Here is an 18,085-nt window from a genome sequence, read left to right as displayed (position 1 = left end):
ACCTTACCTGAATTTTGAAGTGGTCCAGCCCAGCAACAGATTCATCCTTGTGTGATACTGCTGATCATGTTTTTTGGTCAGAGGAACCACTGATGCGACTTGCTGTTTTTTTTAAAAAAGCAGGGAGGAGAGGAAGTCCAGCTGAACTCTGTTCCCCCTTCCATTTTTGAGTAGGAACATTCAAAACTAAGCCTACATGGCTTTAGTCTTGGTCTCCAAATGCAAACACACGCACACCAGCTTCTTAGAATTGTAGGGATGGAAGGGACACCCAGGGTCATCTAGTCTAACCCCCTGAAATGGAGAAACTGTGCATCCAGTGTCAGGCGATCTAGGGCAGACCCAAGCTATATTTGTGCTCTGCTCCCAAAATACGAAATTGTGCCCCTCTAGAGATATGGAGGGGTGGAGAATCCATAGGAAAAAATGGGGGAAAAGCACCCTCAAAAATACTTTCCCCACAGGCCTTCGCATCTCTAGTACCCCCTTCCTCCTGCAAATTAATATGAGTGCAATAAACCAGGCAGTTTCCCAGTGCAAGCACCATTGAAGTCGGGTGCAGCTCTTCCAACAGGGCTTGCACTGGAGAATGACCTGGCAGGTAGCATTGCATGGGCTAGAATGCTTTGGCATTCCATGTTGATGTGCCCAGATTCACCTGCATGAAGCAGCTGTTGTCCCTTGCCCCATGGTAGGGCCACCTCCTGGGATACTCTAAATGTAAAGTGGAGGCCCTATTTGCTTTAGAATACCTGGAGCTGCTCTGTAGGGACACGGGTGGTGCTGTGGGTTAAACCACAGAGCCTAGGGCTTGCCGATCGGAAGGTCGGCGGTTCGAATCCCCGCCATGGGGTGAGCTCCCATTGCTCGGTCCCTGTTCCTGCCAACCTAGCAGTTCGAAAGCACGTCAAAGTGCAAGTAGATAAATAGGCACAGCTCCGGCGGGAAACTAACGGCGTTTCTGTGCGCTGCTCTGGTTCGCCAGAAGCGGCTTAGTCATGCTGGCCACATGACCCAGAAGCTGTACTCCGGCTCCCTCGGCCAATAAAGCGAGATGAGCGCCGCAACCCTAGAGTCGGCCATGACTGGACCTAATGGTCAGGAGTCCCTTTACCTTTACCTGGAGTCGCTCTGCAGTGTGAGCAAACAGATCTGTCCCTGCCAGGGATTTGTGCCAGGCTCATAGGCTCCTGAAGGGCTGGTCTGCTCCCTGTCTGTACCCAGCACTGTGCCGCTGGTTTGCCTGACGTGAGACTAGTGGGCTTTTGCGTACATTTTGCTAGATACCCTTCACCTGTGGTGTGAGAGATAAGCCAGCATTGATCAAACGAGTATTGGGCCCATTGTGCAGGAGTCTAGTCAGAATACTGCCCTTTCCTGTTGTTATATTTCTTAATGCACAGCACTCTTGCTTGTTCTTTTTATCCTCAGAAGAGATCTACGAGGTCTAAGCCTTATCCTCAAAGGCTGTTTTTTCCAGCTTTGCTAGACTGACCATTTATTTCTGGGAGTAGTAGTGTCAATAGCCTTCCTTTCTGTTTTAAGAGACAGAAACTTGCTCCGTAACTTTGCGCCTGGAACATCCATAGATGGCCGAGAAGCAGGTGCTGGAGATAGTATAGTAATTTCGCCTTTAGGTCAGGAATTTACGAACCAACAGCATTGGGAGAGGATCGCGTTGAGTCTTCAGGGTACAGCTTAAAGCAGTGCCTAGCCATTGCGGTGCCTCCTGCACAATGTTGAACTACAGTTCCCAGCACCAGCACCATGCTGACTGATGGGAGTTGGAGTCAGGCAACATCTGGAGGGCACAGGTTGGCTATTTATGGCTCCAAGTATCATTTACTGTAACCCCTTCCCTGCACCATTTAAAAGCTTGAGAATTGTTTCTCTCCTTCTGTGTATTAAAGTACACATTCAAACATGATAAAATATGGTTTAGTTGTCAAACATGCCACTCAAATCCAGTAATTGCTTGGATTTGTAATTCTGTGTTCTTCCTTCTCTCTTCTGTCCAACGGCTGCCTCATAGTCTACATGAGTTTTTTTATTCAAGTGTAGACTTGGCTGGAAGTTGGGCTGATGTCGCTGCAAAACTCACATGATTCTTGCATTCATGCCACGATTTTAGGTGCTGCTCTTCTTAGATGTACACCCCCAAAAAACTAATGAGTGCGGAGGATGCTGTTGATAATAGTTCTTCACTGCATATCGGAATAATTATTTACCTTCCTTCATTCTTCAGAGTGGAAACGTTGAACCTGTAGCCCTCCAGATCTCTTCTTGGACTCCGAACTCTCTACCAGCTCCTGGCAAGATGGCCGGTGTTCAGGGATGATGGGAGGCTGGCTTTCCAGATGAACTACATATCCCATCATCCCTGCCCATTGGCTGTGCTGGCTGGGATGAATAGGAGATGTAGTTCAGCAACAGATTAGAAGCTTTAGAGGTTCTCCCTCTCTCCTTTAGAAGCACCACCTGTCTTTTTGTTGTTGCTGTTGTTCAAGTAAACTCCGTAAGAAAATAGGAGAAAAACAAGTTTTCTGTGGTGCCATCCAAAAGCAAGAAAGTGATTTAGGGTACAGTCATACCTCATGTTACGTTTGCTTCATGTTATGTTTTCTCAGGTTGCATCCCGTGGTGACCCGGAAGTACCGGAAAGGGTTACTTCCGGGTTTCGCTGCTCGCGCATGTGCAGTAGTGCTAAATCGCACTTTGCGCATGCGCACAAGCGCACAAGCGCCAAATCATGCTGCACACCCGCACAGATACGGCGCTTCAGGTTGCAGGCTTTTCATGTTGCGAACGGGCCTCCGGAACGGATCCTGTTCACAACCAGAGGTACCACTGTGAGCTGTGAGAGTCCTTTTTGTACTTTGTAGGAGCTCAAATGAGGAGATTGTTGTTGTTTTTCTTTTCTGTTTGCAATGCTAATGCATTTTCCTTCTCGGTGCGCAGAGTTCTAAATAAGCTGTGTCTCGCGGTTTCTAACGTCACATTATCTGCCTTGTATTTTAGGACAACGGTGGTAGCAGCGGCGGCGTTCTTAGATGCCTTTCAGAAAGTGGCCGACATGGCGACCAACACCCGTGGTAAGCAGATGTTTCTTTTAACAGCCTTTGCTAACCTGATGCCCTCCAAATGTTTTCGGCTATAGCTAGTGGGCGCCAGATTGTCAAAGGAAGTTTGGCAAAGGCTGAGTTGCATTTTATTCTGTTGAGCAAAATATTATGTGATTTTAACATTAGCAGGCTCTCCCTGTCTCTCTCTCTCTCTCTGAAACCCTGCCAACAGCCAAATCTGTTAGACATCTGTGAAATAGTCCCCCGTTCCCTCGAAAGTGTGAATATGTACTACATGAGCAGAAATAATAAATAAATAAAATTAATAGATGGCTTGGAAAAAAGCCGAAAAGCCAGAAACCTGTCATTGAAGTTTGACTGGTGTAAATAACAGGCACGCTGCTGTATTTCGCCATCTGAACGGTATCTCAGTCCAAAATGAAAAGAGTGGGTTAGATTTTTTTTTTTTACTAAAAAAAGGTGGATTTACTGAAATATATTGGAGCGTGTTATGAGAGCTGAATGCAAATGTGTTTTGCAGCTTTGCGAGGTAAGTCTGCGGTTCATTTTACTCAGCTATGCTGCTCACGGCCACCTGAAAGGAGGAGTAAAATACTGTTTCCAGTTTACAAAGACTTTCGTGCCCAGAGCTAATTACTTACTCACCATAGAGGAGCGGCTTCTTAGAAGCCTGGTGCTTTTGGCAGTCTCACACTTAGAAGCCGGAGCCAATTCTGTATAGTTTGGCAAAGGTGACAGTCTTCCAGGGACCTTTCCTTTCCAGTTTGCAGTCTTTACTTATACTATGAGGGTTCTGCTGTGTATGTATTCTTAATTTGCTCCAGAGGAATATATCTTGGCTCTGTTAGAATCATGGAATTGATAGCCCAGGAAGAGACTCTTAATCACAAGGTCATGGGTTCGAGCGCCACATTGGGCAAAAGATATCCCTGCAGTGCAGGGGGTAGGTAGGAATAGATGGCCCTCGCAGTCCTTTCCAACTCTGATTCTCGTATTTGAAAGGTCTAGTTCAACCTTCTGCAGTGCTGCGTGGATTTTCATCATCATTTGATTACGCCAGTGTCTTGTTTCCTGCTTTTCAGTGGGTAGGTAATATCCCCGATTTGGGGTGCCTGGAGCAGTGCTACAGAAGGCCACTTGGGAAAAACTATAGATTCAGCATCCCCTGCGTTACACGTCTAAAAAAAATGTATGTGTGAGCCATGCGTAATTATTGGCAACGCAACTTTCTGCTGTTCTAATATTCCTAACTAAGTGACATGTGTGGCTGTGGCTGCAAAAGTGTGTAAAAAATAAATTTATTTCGTCCACCACAATACCTCAAGGAGTAGGGCCCTTCCAGATGTTATTGGACTACAACTCCCATCATCCCTGACCATTTCCCATTCTGGCTGGGACTGATCCAACAACATCTGGAACGCTGTGGGTTAGCAACCCTTGTCTTAGAGCTATGGGTGGTGTTGTAGTGCCATTCCTCCAGAGATGGGAAAAGGACGTTGCGATGTCCAAAGGCATTTCACGGTGGTCAAAGTGGTGGTTGACGGTGCTGCCTTAATGCCGCATCTTGGTGGGGCCGTCAGAAGAAGGGGCTGGAGGTGGAGGAGAGGAGAGGTAGACGGGCCTCACAGCTTGCTCTCTTGTACTTGTTTCTGCCTCATGGTGTGTCCTGAGCAGTCAAGTTTAGCAAGGCCCCTGGAGTACTCTGGGCAAAGTAGCCCCTGGCAAATCATGCTTCAGGTTTGCTGTTGTGGCCTGACACTTTGTGCTTTTCTGCTTGTGTTTGGGAACAATATCTCCTGGACAGTGTTTTGGTGCTTTGCTGCAGAGTAATCCCAACAGCGCAGGTGGCGCTGTGGGTTAAACCACAGAGCCTAGGACTTGCTGATCAGAAGGTCGGCAGTTCGAATCCCCACGACGGGGTGAGCTCCCGTTGCTCGGTCCCTGCTCCTGCCAACCTAGCAGTTCGAAAGCACGTCAAAGTGCAAGTAGATAAATAGGTACCGCTCCGGCGGGAAGGTAGACAGCGTTTCTGTGCGCTGCTCTGGTTCGCCAGAAGCGGCTTACTCATGCTGGCCACATGACCCGGAAGCTGTACACTGGCTCCCTCGGCCAATAAAGTGAGATGAGGGCCGCAACCCCAGAGTCGGTCACAACTGGACCTAATGGTCAGGGGTCCCTTTACCTTTACCTTTAATCCCAACAAATTTAGTGCATGTATTCCAAAGCTGGTGGCTTTGGATCAGGCATAGGCAAACTCGGCCCTCCAGATGTTTTGGGACTACAGCTCCCATCATCCCCAGCTAACAGGACCAGTGGTCAGGGATGATGGGAGTTGTAGTCCCAAAACATCTGGAGGGCCGAGTTTGCCTGTGCCTGCTTTAGACTTCCTACTACATTACCTGTTTCCCCACCTTAACTTGTAAGATGCCCTCTTGCCAAAAGGTGCCCTTTAGAGATTTGGCAGGCATCTCTCCCTCTCCCTCCACCCCCTACGCTGCCCCCAAACAAACCAGACTGGGGAAGGGAGTCCAGGCACACTCCTAAAACAAAATACAACAGCATATTCTGGGCAAACCCTCAAAATGCAAAGCTTCTGGTTTATTGTCGTCTTCAAAATACTGGTTTCTAGGAAGCAGCCTTTGCTGCTGTGTTGTTCTCGGAATAAACTTAACACCTGCGGGGGAGGAAGAGCGGCGAGGATCCTTGAATTAGGCCTTCATTTAGCCTCTGTACAAAATGGGTGAAATACGCCCTTCTTGTGATCTGAAAAGGCCCCATTTGGCGCTGGGACTTGCTTTCAAAGTCTAGCGAACGCTGGGTAAAAATAGAGCAATTAATTAAGAGCCGAGTTATTTAATACTGCTCTAATGGTTGAGCCAGCTGTTCGGTTGTAGCGTTGATGAGGAGAACTGCTATTTTAAAAGCATGTAGTATCGCACAGCCAATGTTCACGTGCAGCAGAATTGTGTGATGCGGATGGGGGTTTGTGTGCGTGCGTTTGTGTGCATTGGAATGTTTTCCAACACACAAAATAAATAACTTTCTACTTGTTGGTATAGTAGCTCATCTGAAAAACAGCTAGTTTAGAATTTTTCTCTCCGATACACTAGCTCAAGGGCAGCCAACACAGCACCTTCCAGAGGTTTCAAACTGTAAATCTCACGAACCCCATCCAGCATGGCCAAGGGTTCAATGCTAATTGTAGCCTACAACATCTGCAGGGCACCATATTGGTTTCCCTTGTACTAAGCTGGTTGGTATTTGTGGAGAGGCACCCTGGTGTATAGGGGAGTAGCTGGAAAAAACCACAAATCTGCCAACTACTTTGGTTTAAGTTGATAGTACATAGGTCAGGCATCCCCAAACTCGGCCCTCCAGATGCTGTGGGACTACAATTCCCATCATCCCTGACCACTGGTCCTGTTAGCTAGGGATGATGGGAGTTGTAGTCCCAAAACATCTGGAGGGCTGAGTTTGGGGATGCTTGACATAGGCTATGAAGCCTGGGACACAAATTTTCACGGCCCTCTAGTGCCTGTGGTGACTCATTTACCGGAAATAATGTATTTAGCATTAATTCTGGAAGCGTGAACTCAATTTTGGCCAAACTTAAGCCTCTGGGAGAATCGAGTGTACACTTTTAACTACTTCACCTCTCAGTGGAACCAGAACTTTGAATAATGCCTCCTGATAGCTCTCAGCTCCAGCTGTTAGTGTGCGTCTGATTCCACGTGTCTGTGGTTCTCTGGCGAATCTCTCACTCTGAAAGGATTGCTTCACATGCACACGCTCAGAGTTCCTATCGGAAGTGACTACCTTCTAGGAATATACACCATCCCTCCATGAAGGTAGCTGGGCTCCGTGATTCTCTGCACATTGGTGTCTTGCTGGGTGCAAATTGCTTCCCTGAAGCGGTTCTTAGCATGAGGTTGCAATAGTGCCAAGGTGATGAGGGTGCCCTGCATGGACATAGGCCACATGCTGCTTTTATTTCAAACTGACTCCCAATTTACCCAGCACGTACACCTGCCTTAAGGCAGGGCTATTCCCCAGGTTGCATGCTCTGCATGCATGCGGGAACGTGCTACCTTAACGTATGCATTGCTCCTATTCGCCTCCCTTCCCATTCTTGCGTAGCATCTCAAAGGAAAATGCAACGGTTCAGCAAGTGTATCATAGGAACCTAGGAAGCTGCCTTATACAGAGTGAAACCTCTAGTCCATTTAGCTCAGTATTGCCTGCACGGACTGGCAGCGGCTCTTCCAAGATTTTAGATGGGATCTTCTCTAGCAGGAGATATTGTGGACCATCTTCAAGCAGAGCGGATACCTTACCACTCTTCTGTGGCCCTTCCAGCGGGGAAGAGGAAATGCGCAGGTGTGTGCGCATGTACGACTGTGTTAAAAGTGTCTTGTTTCGTAGCACAACGCAAAATGCTGACTCGTGTGCCTAATTGCAGAAAAGGAAGGGAGGGGGCTTTCTTTTTAAATAATTTTTAACAAACCTAATGGAAAACTGCCTGGTTAAAATGTTTTTTAAAGCTGAATGCTGCCTCGCAGCATTATTGTTTACGGGAAGTTTGCAATCTATTTTAAGGCCTGGCCATTCTAGCTGAGGGAAGCATTTTATCCCTGTCAGTCTGCAGCAACCCTCGTCAGCCTCCTTTTTATCAGTGCTCACTTTGCAGGAAGAAAACTGCTTCGTGTATAATACTTCCATGTACACATACTGTATTATTAAAAAGGTAACACGCCTAAATGGAAAGCTATAGAGTTACTTTCAGTGTCCTGTGGCCTTTGTCTACTCTTGCCTTTCCCTCCTGCCCTCTTGAAAGTACATACAGTATTAGTATGAAGCAGAATGCTCCTATTCAACAGGAATTATAAGCTTTATCTTGTTGCCGCTTCAACATTTAACCAAGACAGAGACTGTCTTAGATAAACGGAAGCCTGTTGAGTTCCTTGGTCAACATGTGACTTGCTTTGTGTGCGTATATCAGCTACAGCTTTGTGAAATGATGAGTGTTTGGAAGATTTTATCCCTCCCAGTTCTACAATCCAGTGATTCTGTGATTTATTTCTTGATTTATTGACTGCCTTTTAGAACACAGTTGCCCCTTCAAGGTGGTGTACGAGTCGTCATAAAAATTCAGCGATCCTCCTCATTAAACATAATGCAATCTTCAATTAAAACCACATTAAGCATCTTTAAAATAGAGCAGCAGCGAGGTTGCATTTTGCTTTGCGCGCCTTGCATTCCCCCATCTGCCCTATATGCTGGCCTTGTTCTTACATCGCTACCTGAAAGGCATTGTTTGTCTTTAAAATAAGAAATTATGGAATTGTTGGGCAGAATCCCATCTAGTGCTGAGACAGTTGTCCTTCCAGCGCAAGGTTCTCTGCTTGTGCAGTGTAACATTCTCCCCTCACACGCCCCCTAAATCTGTTCTTGGGGTTCCCTCAAACCTCTGGAACAGATTTTGGGAAGATATGGGGCACACGTAGCGAAGTGGGGTGGCAAACCTTGCGCTGACAGGACATGTTAGTACAGGGGTAGGCAAACTAAGGCCCGGGGGCCGGATGCATCCCAGTTGCCTTCTAAATCCAGCCTGCAGATGGTCCGGGAATCAGTGTGTTTTTACATGAGTAGAATGTGTGCTTTTATTTAAAATGCATCTCTGGGTTATTTGTGAGGCATAGGAATTCGTTCATCCCCCCCCCCCCCAAAAAAAAAAATATAGTCCGGCCCACCACATGGTCTGAGGGACGGTGGACTGGCCCATGGCTGAAAAAGGTTGCTGACCCCTGTGTTAGTACCATCCTTCCACAGGTGGGTCTAGCGCCACCGTTGCATGTTTTTTGTTAGTAGCTCAAGAAGGTTCACATGCTTTGGTTGGAATGATGTTATAAGAACTGGTCACCCCTGCAGAGAAAGTAGAAAGTGAATACATTTTGATGGCTTAATTGCAATGCTGTTTTATTGCATTGAATAGTTGTACCCCTGCCCTGGGAGCCTAGGATGAAGGGGTGGGTAAGAAATGTATGTAATTCTTTTTTTTATATATAAAAAAATGTTTTGCACATCTCTTTTAAAGAAGGGCTGCATGCAGTAGGTGGTGACGCTTAATCCCCTGCGGTTGTTGCAGTGCTTTGTGTAATGTGTAACTGCATTCTGATTCCTCATTGTCTTATTTTTTTTTTTATAATAAATTTTTATTGGTTTTACAACATATATTAACACACAAAAACTAACAATTCACAACATAACACATTAACAAACAAACATGTAAACACGTATAATTTCATAACCTTTTTTTTCTTAAACCTTATTTCAACGACTTCCCCATACCTCCCTTTTCTGCATCCCTGTTTTAAACTTTTTCAGCAACCCCTAATTTCAATTACTTATGATTCAATTTCTTTAATCCTTTTTCTCTTACCCAATCGTTTATCGTTGCAATTCTGTTTTACGTTACCCATGACATTTTAGCACTCATTAATTTTACAACAGTTCTTAAGATAAACTTTAAATTTCTTCCAGTCTTCTTCCACCGTCTCTTTCCCTTGGTCACGGATTCTGCCAGTCATCTCGGCCAGTCCCATATAGTCAATCACCTTCGTCTGCCACTCTTCCAGCGTGGGTAGTTCTTGTGTCTTCCAATACTTTGCTAAAAGAACTCTTGCTGCTGTTGTAGCATACATAAAAAACGTCCTATCTTTCCTTGACACCAATTGGCCTACCATGCCCAGGAGGAAGGCCTCTGGTTTCTTGTGAAAAGTACACTTAAGTACCTTCTTAATTTCATTTTGCCGAGAATGTTATTTTGGTTTCAAACATTGCAGATTGTGGATAAAATGGATTGTTTCAAGAGGTGGCAAAAAGATATATCTAGATTTGTCTGGCAGGGCAAAAAGCCCAGAATAAAATTTAAGATACTAACTGATGCAAAAGAAAGAGGGGGGTTTGCCCTGCCGGACTTAAAATTGTATTATGAATCAGCGGCTTTTTGCTGGCTGAAAAACTGGCTGCTTCTTGAAAACACAGACATTTTGGATTTGGAGGGGTTCAATAACAGATTTGGCTGGCATGCATATATATGGTATGACAAGGTTAAAATCCATCAAGGTTTCAAAAACCATATTGTTAGGAAAGCATTATATAGTGTTTGGATTCGATATAAAGACTTGTTGGAAAATAAAACCCCTAGGTGGTTGTCACCAATGGAAGCTAAGGAAGTGAAAAAACTTAATATGGAATCCAAATGGCCAAAATATTGGGAAATTATAGAGCATGAGGAGGGAAAAGTGAAATTGCAGAGTTATGAGAAATTGAAGTCTAAAGTAAGAGACTGGCTTCATTACTACCAGATAAATGAAGTCTTCAAACAGGACAGGAAAATTGGCTTCCAGGTGGAGAGGTCAAAATTAGAAACAGAGCTTTTGGAACCCAATACTAAGAATCTGTCAAGAATGTATAACTTGCTGTTGAAATGGAATACACAGGATGAGACGGTTAAATCAGCTATGATTAAATGGGCACAAGACATTGGTCATGACATTATGTTTGCTGACTGGGAACAGTTATGGACTACTGGTATAAAGTTTACGGCATGTAATGCCTTAAGAGAGAACATTATGAAAATGATTTATAGGTGGTACATGACCCCAGTCAAGCTTGCAAAAATCTATCATACGCCCAATAATAAATGCTGGAAATGTAAGGAAACTGAAGGTACTTTCTACCACCTTTGGTGGACGTGCCCAAGGATCAAGGCCTTCTGGGAAATGATTCCTCATTGTCTTAAAGGGGGTCCTGTACCACTGAATTTAAGTAGACCTGATAAAATTGTCTTCCCTCCCCTCCAAAAAAAAGGGGAGAGATATCATGTTGACTCATTGTTTGGGAGCTCCTGAGATAAAGTTGGCATTCTTTCAACGGACTGCATTAAACATTCATAGGGGAGCCTGAGAAGAGTATTAAATAGCATTGCCTCTTCTTTATGCTTCCTCTCCCCCTTCTTTCTTGCATTTTCAGGTATCTAAATTTAGGAGATATATAGAATTATAATTTGAGAGCTGCTGCTTACCCTGGAGCAAACAATTGATCTTCAAAGTACAATTGTTAACGAACCTTTAAACACCCCCCTTTTTTTTCATTTCCTCTTTTCTGTTGAAGTAGGTCTTTTAACCCCCCCCCCTTTTTTATATGTGTGCCGCTGATTGATAAGCATAGAATTAGAATGGGCCTTAATCACACAGTGAATCACAAAGCACAATGCCTGGGTGGGCAGTCACCAGGCGATGAGTAAGTGGGTTTCCTTCTTGTTGACAGGCCCTGCAAGAAGCTCTTCTGCTTCTTGCCTACAACCACCCTTGAATCCTTTAGCACAGTGGTGTCCAAACTTTTTTCAAAGAGGGCCAGATTTAATGAAGTGAAGGGCCGTGAAGGCCAACCAAAGGGCCAGCCAAAGTTGTCAACCTTTTCTTGGGATTGAAATTGAGGTTTTTCTTTGGATTTTACACCAGGAAATAAACTGCCACAGGGGCCAAATTAGGCCCCTGAAACAGACTTTAGACATGCCTGCTTTAGCAGATGTCAGGCTTTGAACCAGGCATAGGTCAAAGGCCCAGGAGATGTAAACAAGATGCAGTGATTGCCATCAACTTCATTGGCTTTCAAGGAGGATCAGAGGAGGAGGACTATCAATTGGTACTAGTTACGGTGGCTGCATTCTGTGCCTCTGAAGACCAGTTGCTGGAAACCACAGGAGGAGAGAATTGTTGTTGAGCTCATGTCTCGCTTGCAGGCTTCCCACAGGCATCTGGTTGGCATTGTTTGAAATTAACAACCAAGTGAAGATGTCCTGGGCACCAGGATGGTGCCTGACACCTCCACCATCTGATGGTGCATGCCTGAGAATCACTGGATCTTGACTGTTTTCACAGATTTAATACCCCATCCTGTTATAATTTAATCAGTTATATTTTATCTGCACCATCATAATGGTGTTCTGGAACCAAATGGCTTTTTCTGTGCAGGAGCAGTGGCCATTAAGAAAAAGCGGTCGGAATAGGCCAATATACGTGTGGACTATTCATGGATCTTATTTAAGTTCTCAGAGTTCTTAACCTAGGTCAAGATCATCATCTGAACTAGCCAGAAGTTAAACTGCGAATCAATCAAAGTCAGCCCATCATTTGTAAAATAAGACTTCAGTCTTGCTCAAAAATGGCAACTAGACATTCTGTTTTGGCGACTGCAATCCTGATTTAAGGAGCCATTTGGCACCTAGCTTATACTGTATATCTGAGTTTCCAACATGGCTGGTTGGCCACTGTAGGAATAGGATGCCGGTCTAGGTGGGCCACTTGCTTTGATCCAGAAGTGTTCTTCAGTGTTCTCTCTTCTGTATTCATTTGAAGGCCAAACTCTGTATCACCCCCAGGACCATAGGGAGTGTGCTTCTGAATGCTGTAGAAACGAAGAGCAGTCACACTCATGCCTTGCATATGGGCTTCCTATAATTGCGGGGAATCGGGATGTTGGACCTCAGTTATGCCCTTACAAAGGGTGACCATGGAACAGCCACACAGAAGCGTGTTGGCAGAGACTTTACCCTTTCTGTGCACCTTGGTTTGCCGTGTCGTATGGCAAGTGAGCACCTGAGAATTGTAGGGGAAGAACCTTAGCTGCAGCCTTCTTCTGCTTCGGGAGAAGACAATTTGTCCAAGCGAGTACTTGAGGCCCATAATAAATTGGATGGGTATGAGGTGGCAGGTGAATCTTTAGGGCTGGGCTGAGTCTCTGGGCTTCAGTTGCCTATCCCTATAAGGCCAAAGTGAAGCCTTTGATCGGGATTGACCAACTTAGCAACCGGGAAAGTCTCCTACGCTTAGCCCTATGACAGTTATTGTTCTCGTAGTCACTCCTGTGTCATGCTGACATGCATCTCCTGTGTGACTGCTTACTAATAACTGGAATACTGAAATAGATTTTAAAAATGCATATCGCTGAAGTGGGAGGAATTGTTAGTATTCTGGGGTGCTGCTGTTTAATTCAGAGCTGAGTTGCTTATAACCTACAGCCTGCTTTTGCGGTTTGTCAGTCCTCTCCCCCAGTTTCATTTTGTGGTGGTGTTTTTACAGCCGTGTTTGCTTATTCCCTTTTAAATTAGAATTCTCTACAGAGGGGGAAAAACTTAAGAATGAAAGGAAACTGGGGCGTTTTATTTTAAACCGAGACTCTCAGGGAAAACTGAGAAACTGAATTCTGGTATATTTATATCTTCCTGGCTAAGAGATGGTAGTGTTGTGTGTATTAAACATAATTAGCGTGGGAAGAGGCAACTGACAAAGGCACAGGCCTATACTTTCTCAATGATGCTTGTGTTGTGTTGTGTTTTGCTTAAGAATTAATATAGTTCCAATGGGAATTAATACAGTTCCAATTACTGCTGCTGTGGAGTCCTTTTTCTGTGGAGGTATTTCTAGCTTGGTAGATAGAATTGCTATGGCAACCAACATGGCTGCCGTGGTGCATGGGCCTTGTAAAATACTGTATGTAGGCTGCGCATGGTCGTCTTTTGCCTATGTCTTGTACATACATTTTGTGGAAAGGGGTTATTATGTTGCTCAGGAAACTGAAGTTCTGTGTTCAGATTACGGGAAAGAGGAAGTCAGATGAATTTGTTGTTGTGGGAATGCGCTAGTCTGAAATGCATATAGAGGAACCTGCCTTCAGCCAGGTGAGACCATTGGTTCATCTAGCCGTACATGCATATGGTGATGGGGTCAGATGCCTTAACACCAGTGATCAGCTGGTTGGCACATCTGGCAAAGGGCAGATGGATGCGGCTTGGGGAAAACAGCCCAATTAAGCCCCCGGGTTGGAGGTTCCCCACAGTTGATGTAATGTGTTATCCGGGGTAGAGGTCCTTGATCGCAAAGGCTCAAAAAAGGTCACTGTTATTGCAGTGCATTTTCCGGGATGGTGTCTAGTGTTTGGGCTCAAGCTTCTCTCATTTGGAGTAGAATGTGTGAAGAACTGAAAATGGTTGTCACTTTCTGCTTGCACCCAATACCTGGTAATTGCATTAGGTAATTGCTTTTTTGGTGTCTGGTGAAGGCCCTAAAGCTTCCAGAACCTTTCCACGGGCAGATATTTTTTAAAAAAACGTACGTGGCTGCCTTCATTGACAGTTTGTAAGGCTTCTCAGCTAGGCTAATTTCCTGGTTCCATAAAACTAGCTGTATCAAGGGATGAAAATGGATGTTCAAAGGGGGGGGGGTTAGGTTCGACTTTTTTGAAAGTATGAAATTGCTACTTATTTCAAACATTTACTCTTTTCATTTTAGAAGATGGGGTGAGGGGGGACTGTAGTGGTGAAATCTTTATCATCAGAGCTTTTTCTTGTTAGAAAGCAGGGCATCCTCAAGCCTATTTTCAGTGTTGATTATTTTTCCCTGTTAGAAGCCAGGTAATTAATGCTATGGCAACGGCAGTGGAGGAACCAAAACATCAGAGGCTTTACTTTTCACGAATCTGACGCACTGGGTAGCAACCGTTTCCAAAGACACACGTCGTCTGCTATTTATTGATAGGCATCAATCAATATTTGTTCTGATTTACTTCATTTCCCACAAGGCGTGGGGGAGAAGAGGAATGAAAAAGTCTCAGGAGGGGTATAGTAGGCACCCCAGAATTGGTCCTACAACATCCTTCCCCAACGCGGTGCCCTCCACATGTTGTTAGACCACAATACCCATCATGTCTGACGGTTGGGCTTTCTGGCTGGTGAATCCAATGACATCTGGAGGGCTTTTGGTTAGAGTAGGGCAGGCATAGGCAAAGTCCGGCCCTCCAGATGTTTGGGACTACAATTCCCATCACCCCTAGCTAATAGGACTGGTGGTCAGGGATGATGGGAATTGTAGTCCCAAACATCTGGAGGGCCGGACTTTGCCTATGCCTGGAGTAGGGTGTCATTTCAAGATTGGGAGTATTATGGGACTCTCAAGCTGTTCGAGGGGGCAACATCCAGTTTGGCTTCCAGGAGAAGGAGCTTGGGAGGTGAACAAAACCAGGGGAGTAGGAGTATTTGCAGGGGGACAACGACTTGGGAAGATGATCAGGGTAGCAGATTGGTAAGGGGAGCACATCCCAAGTGGAAGCAGTAGCAATTTAGAGGGAAGTAATATTGAGAAATAGTGGGAAAAGCCACAAAGGTAGCTTGGTGGGGAACGGGCTAAAGTTGGGTAGGAGGATTCTGTTGGGGGGGGGAGAGAGAGACTTGCTGTGGCTTCTGCTGACCACATTGGGTGCTTAGGAGTTGTTTTGGACATTAAGTGATGTGGTGTGAAACAGGAAACACAACCTCCATTGCCGCCTTCTTCCTTGCCCCGCTACTATCTGAAATGGAATTTAGCATCTCCTCCTACCTGCGGGAGATTTGCAGGCAAAAAAAGCTCTGCAGTTGGGTCTCAATAGAATACCTGCTCTGTTCTCTTCCCATTGTTGCTTTCCTCCTCCTTTATCAGCACCTTTTAAAAATTTAATAATGCACTGAATGTGTGCCTTTGTATTCGTTTTCCCATTCACCGTAGGCATCTTTCTAATTTTATCCGCTGAATTTGTGTGTGTGTGTGTGTGAGAGAGAGAGAGAGAGACAGCTTTGATTTGCTTTTGGCAGAAAATCACCCCATCTTCTTCACAATCACATCTCCAGGCATTCTTCTTTTCCCTCCCCCTCCTCTCTTTCTTGCACCCTGCATCAGGTTTGTTGTTGTGGTGAGCAAGGATGCAGGACTGTACATTCAGCATTGTTTTAGAGGGGAAGTAAAATCCCTGAGCCCACAATTCCGTGAGGCCGAAGGCGGCATGTTGAGGCAACCTGCAGAGATTTAGTATTGAAAGACAGCAAAGGGCACAACAAAAAGAAGCGCAGTGGAGTCTTAATTCAGTTTTTAAAATGTGGGGGGAATTTTTTTTTTCCCTGTTGGGTCAGATTTTGTGTAATAAAGCAAAATGGTTCACTTCAACACAGATTCTTGATATATCCTTTGGTTTGCAGAGTAAAGGTACTAGGATTTAATTTGACAGGCAAAACCCACTGAGGTGGGTGGAGGGGAAAGAGAGCGAGGCAGAGGCAAGGTCAAGGACGCAGACAGCCATGAGATTATAATGACTTTTGGGGACCTCACTTGCACATCAAAACAGAGCTCTGTTTAATCCTTAAACACAATGGCCGGTGGCGTTTTGCGTTCCTGCTTAGGCATTTCCCTCCTCCTGTGATGGAGTCTTCCTCCCAGAGAGGTCCCTGAGCTGCACGATCTGATATTCCAATTATCCCTGGAGGCTGAAGCTCTTCTGTGTTGCCTCTCTGAACACATTGCAGAAGTGTTTTCTGGCTCATTAGCACAGCTCTCACTCCTGCATGCAAGGGCAGAGGTTTTTTTTTTTTTTTAATCGTTGTGGAGCAGTTTAGTCAGGGTTGTCACAATACCCCTTAGTGGTGTACATTTTGTTTGACTGTTTTATGTGCTCTAGCTGTGACGGTAAGTCAACTCTATTTTTCCGTTCAGCAGAATCTGTGATGCATGTTCAAAAGAAGTTTGGCCCTCACTGTTCCATATTTTTTTTAATGGATGGTTGTCCTGTCTCTATAAAGCAATTTCCAAATGCCAATGTTGGTTAATGAGTGTTAAACTATGGAAAAGACTCTATTCCCAAGAACTGAGAGAGATAAGCAGATGCCATTATTTCTGCTGTTCCACACAACAACCTGATAAGATAGGTATTGTTAGGATCTTCAAATATCTTTAGATATCTTTAGATATTAGTAAGAGCTGTTCGACTGTGGGACGGTCTTCCTCTGAAGGTGGTGAATTCTCCTTCATTGGAGGTTTTTAAGCAGAGGTTGAGTGTAGGGTTGGGCATTACCTGGTTTTCAACATTGTGATGGATCAGCAGCTGAATATCACAATATGCTGATATATCACGATGTCCAGAGTGTATCTCGACTTCATCTTCCTCTCCACCGTAGCGAAGGAAGAGGTAGCCAAGATACATCGACCAGCCCTACAGCTGAGGAAGCCCCCATACTGTCCTGGCTCGTGTGAGCTGGAAGGGGGCACAGGGGCTTCCTCAAAGGGGCTTATGGGTGAGCACCTTCATGGCCTGCTGGCCTGCGCCTTTGCCGTCTACAGGCAATTTGAGCTGGGAATACATCACGGTTCCCCGACCACCGTGATTTATTGCCAGCTCAAAATGTCTGAAATCGGTATCCTGGTCTGAACGCCATACCAGTTTCAGACGATTTACCAATATATCACTCAGCTCTAGTTGATGTCAGTTTTTTCAGGAATTCTTTTGCTATGATTCTTGCACCGCAGGGGGTTGGACCAGATGGACCTTGGTTTCCCTTCCAACACTACAGTTCTATAAATCTGAGTCAAAGATGCATGGAAAACTCCAAAGCTTTTAGAAAAACCATGCTGGATCAGACCGGTAGCATATCTAGTCCATTATCCTGTTCTCGCATTGGCCAACCAGATGTCTCTGGGAAGCCCCAAAGCAGAACTTGAGAACAACAGCTCTCTCCCCTCCTATGGTTTCCAGTAACAAGTATTTGTGGTGATTTCAGGGCTATATCTGAGCAGAATATTAAGCCAAAGGCTTGCACGTTCAAGTCTTGAAACTCTACGCATGGATTATTATTATGTTTGTCTTAAATGTCTGCCTCGGGCAAATGTTTGTTGCTTAAACAGTCTCGTTGAGTATTTGTCTACAAAACTATTTACCATCCAAGGTAACAAATAGCCCGTGGCACCTCTTCCCACTGAATAGTTAGCTTAAAATCACAGTACTAGTTAAAACTTCAGTGCATTTGAGGAGTTTTGCATGGTAAACTCAGTACTGTATAAACATTGCACCCTTCCATGTGGAGCATGACCACATAACCACATTTTTGGGTGGCCTCTACCTTGGCCAAGTGGCAGGAATGG

At 45.0% G+C, this 18,085-nt stretch overlaps 1 protein-coding gene across 27 annotated transcripts in view; it reads left to right on the top strand.

Annotated features, from left to right (window-relative positions):
• The window catches only part of MTSS1 (MTSS I-BAR domain containing 1), a 154,013-nt gene that overhangs the window by 24,871 nt on the left and 111,057 nt on the right, over positions 1-18,085 (top strand). For all 27 annotated transcript variants that reach the window (XM_083621985.1, XM_083621995.1, XM_083622005.1 and 24 more), the window contains exon 3: positions 3,019-3,092. In XM_083621985.1, coding sequence (XP_083478111.1) covers positions 3,019-3,092 — 74 coding nt within the window. The remainder of the gene's footprint in view (positions 1-3,018; positions 3,093-18,085) is intronic.

This window comes from Podarcis filfolensis, assembly GCF_964270895.1.
Source record: "Podarcis filfolensis genome assembly, chromosome: 7".
Taxonomy (NCBI): Eukaryota; Metazoa; Chordata; class Lepidosauria; order Squamata; family Lacertidae; genus Podarcis; species Podarcis filfolensis.
Note: the sequence above shows the minus strand (reverse complement) of the source record. Positions and strands in the feature narration are given on the sequence as shown.